This window comes from Hordeum vulgare, chromosome 5H, assembly GCF_904849725.1.
Source record: "Hordeum vulgare subsp. vulgare chromosome 5H, MorexV3_pseudomolecules_assembly, whole genome shotgun sequence".
Taxonomy (NCBI): domain Eukaryota; kingdom Viridiplantae; phylum Streptophyta; class Magnoliopsida; order Poales; family Poaceae; genus Hordeum; species Hordeum vulgare.
Genome location: NC_058522.1, coordinates 390,713,806 through 390,722,941, shown reverse-complemented (window position 1 = coordinate 390,722,941; position 9,136 = coordinate 390,713,806). Strand labels below are relative to the sequence as shown.

Genomic DNA, 9,136 nt, shown 5'->3' with positions numbered 1-9,136 from the left:
GAGCAGCCCTCTATATAAGAGGGGCTGGGTGATGCGCCCAGGGGGGGGGGGGCTAGGTCTGGTGCGCCCAGCCTGGTCCTCCTGACTTGGTGCAACCTAAACTGGTCGACTCAAAACGTGGTTCGACTCAACTTGATACAAACTGACCCAACTTGGGTTCAGCCCCTTGGCACGCAGGCCATGTACTTGAGGTATGGCGCTGCAACATGGTGTTGGTGCGCCTGGTGTTACTCGACGAGGGGATCCTCCTCCTTGACGTTAGCGCCTCACTGCCTCTCCTCCCTCGCGCCCTCTTGCTTGTACTCCACGTCATGCTCCTCTTGCTGCAACTCCCCGCTCCCTCGTGCTATGCCTTCTTCTCCCATGCACCTGAATATGCAAACACTCAAAGACTTAGGCAGTACAAAGCTCTCATTAAAATAAATAGCATATTCAACTAAGAGAGAATTCACCTGTTGTTCTATTATCTTTGCACGAGCTCTTGTGATAGGTCCAATTCTGATTTCATCATTGGACGTCTTCTTTGCAGCCACTTGGTGATCATCATCATAGGTTGGAGGTGGGTCAAGTGTAGGGATGTCCTCATCATCTCCCCCCCCCATCAAAAGGCGTCGACCTCGACGCTCCAAGGTCCTCTCCATCATATGGTGACAAATCAGCAACGTTGAAGTTGTTGCTAGCACCACCAAACTCAGCAATAGGAATATCAATCGAGTAGGCATTGTCATTTATCTTGGCTAGCACCTTGTAAGGACCAGCACCACGCGGCAACAACTTGGAACGCCGCAGCTGTGGGAACCTATCCTTGCGCAGATGCACCCAAACCATATCTCCAGGCTGAAACAAAACTTGCTTTCTTGAGTGGTTTCTTGCAGCAGCAACGTACTTGCCTTTCTTCTCAATAGCCGCTTGTGTCCTCTCATGAATTTTCTTCACATAATCTGCTCTTTTTGATGCCTCCATATTTACTCTCTCATGCAATGGAAGAGGCAGCAAATCTAGCGGTGTGATTGGTTTGAAGCCATACACCACGTCAAAAGGACAAAGCTGGGTAGTAGTGTGCACCGCTCTGTTATATGCAAACTCAACATGTGGCAAACACTCCTCCCACTCACGTAGATTTTTCTTGATCATAGCTCGCAGCAATTGGGACAATGTGCGATTCACCACCTCCGTTTGACCATCCGTTTGGGGATGACATGTAGTACTGAACAGCAGCTTCGTTCCTAGCTTTCCCCATAGGGTCTTCCAGAAGTAGCTCATAAACTTCACGTCCCTGTCAGAAACAATTGTCTTTGGCACTCCATGCAAGCGTACGATGTCCCTGAAAAACAGGTTAGCAATATGCGACGCATCGTCGCTTTTGTGGCATGCAATAAAATGTGCCATCTTTGAAAATCTATCCACTACCACAAATATAGAATCATGACCTCTTTTAGTGCGTGGCAAACCTAACACAAAATCCATATTGATATCTTCCCATGGTGTGGTAGGTGCAGGTAGTGGCGTATACAAACCGTGAGGCTTTAGTTTTGACTTGGACTTGTTACATGTAATGCAGCGCCTAACAAACCTGTCCACGTCACGCCTCATCTTGGGCCAATAAAAGTGATCAGCTAGCATGAGCAATGTCTTCTCACGCCCAAAATGACCCATCAATCCTCCTGTATGTGATTCCTGCAACAACAGCAAACGCACCGACGAGTCTGGAACACATAGTTTGTTAGCACGAAACAAAAATCTATCATGTATGTGGTACTTGTCTCATGCGTGTCGAAGCATACACAAACGATATGGTTCAGCAAAATCATGATCAGTTGCATACAAATCACACAAGCTCTCTAAACCAGGAATTTTAACATCAAGATGTGTCAATAACATGTTCTTCCTAGAGAGAGCATCAGCAACAACATTATATTTCCCTTTCTTATGCTTAATTATGTAGGGAAACGACTCAATGAACTCAACCCACTTAGCGAGGCGCCTATGCAAATTAGATTGAGCTTTCAGATATTTTAAAGCTTCATGATCAGAATGTATGATAAATTCTTTTGGCCACAAATAATGTTGCCAAACTTCAAGAACTCTAACAAGCGCATACAATTCTTTGTCATAAATAGGATAATTCAATCTAGCACCAGAAAGTTTCTCGCTGAAATAAGAAATAGGTCTACCTTCTTGCATCAACACACCACCAATTCCTATACCACTAGCATCACATTCAACTTCAAATTGCTTAGAAAAATCTGGTAGTGCAAGTAATGGTGCAGAAGTAAGCAAACGTTTTAGCTCATCAAATGCATGATCTTGTGCAGCGCCCCAAACAAAAGGCACTCCTTTCTTAGTTAATTCATTCAATGGTGCAACAAGAGTACTAAAGTCTTTCACAAAACGCCGGTAGAAACCAGCAAGACCGTGAAAACTTCGTACTTGACTAACATTCATGGGAGTAGGCCAATTTTGAATTGCTTCAATTTTAGATGAATCGACTTGTACTCCATGCTTAGATACAACGTATCCCAGAAATATGACCTTATCTTTTGCAAATGTGCACTTCTCAAGATTAGCATACAATTTAGCATCACGCAACACTTGCAAAACTTGTCTAATATGATCACAATGTTCAGATTCATTGCGGCTGTAAATAAGTATGTCATCAAAATATACAACCACAAAACGACCAATAAACTCTCTCAAAACATGATGCATTAATCTCATGAATGTACTAGGTGCATTAGTAAGACCAAAAGGCATAACTAGCCACTCATATAAACCAAATTTAGTTTTGAAAGCAGTTTTCCATTCATCCCCTTCTTTCATCCTAATTTGATGATAACCACTACGCAAATCAATTTTAGAGAAAACAGCAGCACCACTCAACTCATCTAGCATATCCTCTAAGCGTGGAATAGGATGACGATATCGAATAGTGATGTTGTTAATAGCTCTACAATCGACGCACATACACCATGTACCATCTTTCTTAGGCACCAAAATAACAGGAACCGCACAAGGACTAAGAGAAACACGAATATACCCTTTGTCTAGTAGTGCTTGCACTTGCTTCTGTATTTCCTTCATTTCTTCGGGGTTGGTCCTGTATGGCGCTCGGTTGGGGAGGGTAGCGCCGGGTATGAGATCAATTTGATGCTCAATTCCACGCAATGGTGGTAGCCCCGCTGGTACCTCCTCCGGAAACACATCGCCAAATTCCTGCAAAACAGCAGACACACCAAGAGAAACAGGTTGCATATCATTAGAAACTAAAACCTCGCCTTTGTACATAAGCACGAGAGGCATGGTTGTAGAATCTGTAGGGGAACGTCGCATGGGAAACAAAAAATTTCCTACGCGCACGAAGACCTATCATGGTGATGTCCATCTACGAGAGGGGATGAGTGATCTACGTACCCTTGTAGATCGTACAGCAGAAGCGTTAGAGAACGCGGTTGATGTAGTGGAACGTCCTCACGTCCCTCGATCCGCCCCGCGAACAATCCCGCGATCAGTCCCACGATCTAGTACCGAACGGACGGCACCTCCGCGTTCAGCACACATACAGCTCGACGATGATCTCGGCCTTCTTGATCCAGCAAGAGAGACGGAGAGGTAGAAGAGTTCTCCGGCAGCGTGACGGCGCTCCGGAGGTTGGTGATGATCTTGTCTCAGCAGGGCTCCGCCCGAGCTCCGCAGAAACGCGATCTAGAGGAAAAACTATGGAGGTATGTGGTCGGGCAGCCGTGAGAAAGTCGTCTTAAATCAGCCCTAAAACCTCCATATATATAGGTGGGAGGGAGGGGAGGAGGCAGCCTCAAAACCTAAAGGTTTGGCCGAAATTGGAGGTGGAGGAGTCCTACTCCAATCCTACTTGGAGTAGGATTCCACCTTCCCACTTGGAAACTCTTTCCACCTTGTGTTTTTTTCTTCTCAAACCTTATGGGCTTTAGTGGGAACTTATTCCAGCCCACTAGGGGCTGGTTTATCTCTTCCCATAGCCCATGAGACCCCTTGGGGCGTGACACCCCTCCCGATGGTCCCCGGCACCCCTCCCGGCACTCCCGGTACACTACCGATGAGCCCGAAACTTTTCCGGTAATGCACGAAAACCTTCCGGTAACCAAATGAGGTCATCCTATATATCAATCTTCGTTTCCGGACCATTCCGGAAACCCTCGTGACGTCCGTGATCTCATCCGGGACTCCGAACAACATTCGGTAACCAACCATATAACTCAAATACGCATAAAACAACGTCGAACCTTAAGTGTGCAGACCCTGCGGGTTCGAGAACTATGTAGACATGACCCGAGAGACTCCTTGGTCAATATCCAATAGCGGGACCTGGATGCCCATATTGGATCCTACATATTCTACGAAGATCTTATCGTTTGAACCTCAGTGCCAAGGATTCATATAATCCCGTATGTCATTCCCTTTGTCCTTCGGTATGTTACTTGCCCGAGATTCGATCGTTAGTATCCGCATACCTATTTCAATCTCGTTTACCGGCAAGTCTATTTACTCGTTCCGTAATACAAGATCCCGCAACTTACATTAAGTTACATTGCTTGCAAGGCTTGTGTGTGATGTTGTATTACCGAGTGGGCCCCGAGATACCTCTCCGTCACACGGAGTGACAAATCCCAGTCTCGATCTATACTAACTCAACGAACACCTTCGGAGATACCTGTAGAGCATCTTTATAGTCACCCAGTTACGTTGCGACGTTTGATACACACAAAGCATTCCTCCGGTGTCCGTGAGTTATATGATCTCATGGTCATAGGAACAAATACTTGACACGCAGAAAACAGTAGCAACAAAATGACACGATCAACATGCTACGTCTATTAGTTTGGGTCTAGTCCATCACATGATTCTCCTAATGATGTGATCCCGTTATCAAGTGACAACACTTGCCTATGGCCAGGAAACCTTGACCATCTTTGATCAACGAGCTAGTCAACTAGAGGCTTACTAGGGACAGTGTTTTGTCTATGTATCCACACAAGTATTGTGTTTCCAATCAATACAATTATAGCATGGATAATAAACGATTATCATGAACTAAGAAATATAATAATAACTAATTTATTATTGCCTCTAGGGCATATTTCCAACAGTCTCCCACTTGCACTAGAGTCAATAATCTAGTTCACATCACCATGTGATTCCAACGAATCCAACACCCATATAGTTATGGGGTCTGATCACGTCTTGCTCGTGAGAGAGGTTTTAGTCAACGGTTCTGAAACTTTCAGATCCGTGTGCTCTTTACAAATCTTTATGTCATCTTATAGATGCTGCTACTATGTACTATTCGGAAATACTCCAAATATCTACTCTACTATACGAATCCGTTTCACTACTCATAGTTATTCGGATTAGTGTCAAAGCTTACATCGACGTAACCCTTTACGACGAACTCTTCAACCACCTCCATAATCAAGAAAAATTCCTTAGTCCATTAGTTACTAAGGATAAATTTTGACCGCTGCTAGTGATTCAATCATGGATCACTCTCTGTACCTCTCAACATACTTTGAGTCAAGGCACACATCAGGTGCGGTACATAGCATGGCATACTTTAGATTCTACGGCTAAGGCATAGAAGACGACCTTCGTCTATTCTCTTTATTCTGCCGGGGTCGGGTTTTGAGTCTTACTCAAATTCACACCTCACAACGCAACCAAGAACTCCTTCTTTGCTGATCTATTTTGAACTCCTTTCAAAAACTTGTCAAGGCATGCATCTTGTTGAAACTTCCATTAAGCGCTTTTCGATCTATCTCCATAGATCTTTGATGCTCAACGTTCAAGTAGCGTAATCCAGGTACTCCTTTGAAAACTTCTTTCAAAACAACCTTGTATGCTTTACAGAAATTCTACATTACTTCTGATCCACAATATGTCAACCACATATACCTATCAGAAATTCTATAGTGCTCCCACTCACTTCTTTGGAAATACAAGTTTCTCATAAACCTTGTACAAACCCAAAATCCTTGATCATCTCATCAAAGTGTATATTCCAACTCCGAGATGCTTGCACTAGTCCTTTGAAGGATCACTGGAGCTTGCATACTTGCTAGTATCTTTTAGGATCGACAAAACCTTCTGGTTGTATCACATACAATGTTTGCTCAAGGAAACCGTCGAGGAAACAATGTTTTGACATCCTACGTGCAATATTTCATAAATAATGCATCAACAACTAACATAATTCTAACAGACCTTTAGCATCGCTACGAGTGAGAAAGTCTCATCATAGTCAACTGTTTGATCTTGTCGAAAACATCTTTGCGACAAGTCGAGCTTTTCTTAATAGTGACTTATCACCATCATCGTCTGTCTTCTTTTAAAGATCCATCTTTACTCAATAGTCCTATGACCATCAAGTAGTTCTTCCAAAGTCTACACTTTGGTTTCATACATGGATCCTCTCTCGGATTTCATGGCTTCCAGCCATTTGTCGGAATCCGGGCCCACCATCGCTTTCTCCATAACTCGCAGGTTCACAGTTGCTCAACAACATGACCTCCAAGACAGGGTTACCGTACTACTCTGCAGCAGTACGCGACCTTGTCGACCTACGAGGTTTGTAGTAACTTGATTCGAAGCTCAATGATCATCATCATCAGCTTCCACTTCAATTGGTGTAGGCGCCACATGAACAACTTCCTGCGCCCTGCTACACACTGGATGAAGTGATGGTTCAATAACCTCATCAAGTTCTACTACCCTCCCACTCAATTCTTTCGAGAGAAACCTTTCCTCGAGAAAGGATCCGTTTCTAGAAACAAACACTTTGCTTTCGGATCTGAGATAGGAGATGTACCCAACTGTTTTGGATATCCTATGAAGATGCATTTATCCGCTTTGGGTTCGAGCTTATCAGACTGAAACTTTTTCACATAAGTGTCGAAGCCCCAAACTTTCAAGAAACGACAGTTTAGATTTCTCTAAACCTCAGTCTATACTGTGTCATCTCAACGGAAATACGCGGTGCCCTATTTAAAGTGAGTGCGGTTGTCTCTAATGCATAACCCATAAACGATAGTGGTAAATCGATAAGAGACATCATAGTATGCATCATACCAAATAGTGCGTGGCTATGATGTTCAGACACATCATCACACTATGATGTTCCAGGTGGCATGAACTGCGAAACAACTTCCACATTGTCTTAACTGCGTACCAAAACTCGTAACTCAGATATTCATTTCTATGATCATATCGTAGACAGTTTATCCTTTTGTTACGACGAACTTCACTCTGAAACAGAATTGAACTTTTCAATATTTCAGACTTGTGACTCATTAAGTAAATACTCCTGTATCTACTCAAGTCGTCAGTGAAGTAAGAACATAATGATATCCACTGCGTGCCTCAGCACTCATTGGACTACATACATCAAATGTATCACTTCCAACAAGTTACTATCTTGTTTCATCTCAATGAAAATAAGGCCTTGCTCATGTGGTATGATTTGCATGTCACTAGTGATTCAAAATCAAGTGAGTATAAAGATCCATCAGCATGGAGCCTCTTCATGCAATTTATACTAACATGACTCAAGCGGCAGTGCCACAAGTAAGTGGTACTATCATCACTACCTCGTATCTTTTGGCACCAATATTATGAACATGTGTAACACTACGATCGAGATTCAATAAACCATTAAAGGTGATTATTCAAGCAAACAGAGTAACCATTATTCTCTTTAAATGAATAATCGTATTGCAACAAACATGATCCAATCATGTTCATGCTTAACGCAAGCACCAAATAACAATTATTTCGGTTTAACACCAATCCCGATGGTAGAGGGAGCGTGCGACATTTGATCATATCAACCTTGGAAACACTTCCAACACGTATCGTCACCTCGCCTTTAGCTAGTCTCCGTTTACGCCGTAGCTTTCATTTCGCGTTACTAATCACTTAGCAACCGAACTGGTATCCAATACCCTCGTGCTACTAGGAGTACTAGTAAAGTACACATCAACATTATGTATATCAAATATACTTCTCTCGACTTTTGCCAGCCTTCTTATCTACCAAGTATCTAGAGTTGCTCCGCCTCAGTGACTGTTCCCCTCATTACAGAAGCACTTAGTCTCGGGTTTGGGTTTAGTCTTGGGTCCCTTCATTAGCGCAGCAACTGTTTTGCCGTTTCACGAAGTATCCCTTCTAGCCCTCGCCTTTCTTGAAACTTAGTGGTTTTACTAACCATCAACTATTGATGCTCCCTTTTGATTTCTACTTTCGCAGTGTAAAAACATCACGAACCGCTCAAGGATCATTGTATCTATCCTTGATATGTTATAGTTCATCACGAAGCTCTCATAGCTTGGTGGCAGTGACTTTGGAGAACCATCACTATCTCATCTGGAAGATTAACTCCCACTTGATTCAAGTGATTGTCGTACTCAGACAATCTGAGCACATGCTCAACGATTGAGCTTTTCTCCTTTACTTTGTGGACAAAGAATCTTGTTTGGAGGTCTCGTACCTCTTAACAAGGGCACAAGCATGAAATCACAATTTCATCTCTTCGGAACATCACTTATGTTCCGTGACGTTTTACAACGTTTTCGGCGCCTTGCTTCTAAGCCATCAAGTATCTTGCACTGAACTATCGTGTAGTCATCAGTAACGTGTATGTCGGATGTTCATAGCATCCACAGACGACGCTCGAGGTGCAGCACACCGAGTGGTGCATTAAGGACATAAGCCTTCTGCGTAGCAATGAGGACAATCCTCGGTTTTACAGACTCAGTCTGCAAAGGTTGCTACTATCAATTTTCAACTAAATTTTCTCTAGGAACATATAAAAACAGTAGAGCTATAGCGCAAGCTACATCGTAATTCGCAAAGACCATTAGACTATGTTCATGACAATTAGTTCAATTAATCATATTACTTATGAACTCCCACTCAAAAAGTACATCTCTCTAGTCATTTGAGTGGTACATGATCCAAATCCGCTATCTCAAGTCCGATCATCACGTGAGTCGAGAATAGTTTCACTGGTAAGCATCCCTATGCTAATCATATCAACTATACGATTCATGCTCGACCTTTCGGTCTCATGTGTTCCGAGGCCATGTCTGCACATGCTAGGCTCGTCAAG

General features: G+C 43.2%; 1 protein-coding gene across 1 annotated transcript in view; it reads right to left on the bottom strand.

Annotated features, from left to right (window-relative positions):
* Positions 1-266: 266 nt before the first annotated feature.
* Positions 267-9,136, bottom strand: part of LOC123396757 — a 30,652-nt gene continuing 21,782 nt past the window's right edge. Inside the window, exons 5-9 of the mRNA XM_045091598.1 lie at positions 2,967-3,213; positions 1,886-2,537; positions 970-1,750; positions 617-837; positions 267-369 (exon numbers count right to left, since the gene is read on the bottom strand). Coding sequence (XP_044947533.1) covers positions 267-369; positions 617-837; positions 970-1,750; positions 1,886-2,537; positions 2,967-3,213 — 2,004 coding nt within the window. The remainder of the gene's footprint in view (positions 370-616; positions 838-969; positions 1,751-1,885; positions 2,538-2,966; positions 3,214-9,136) is intronic.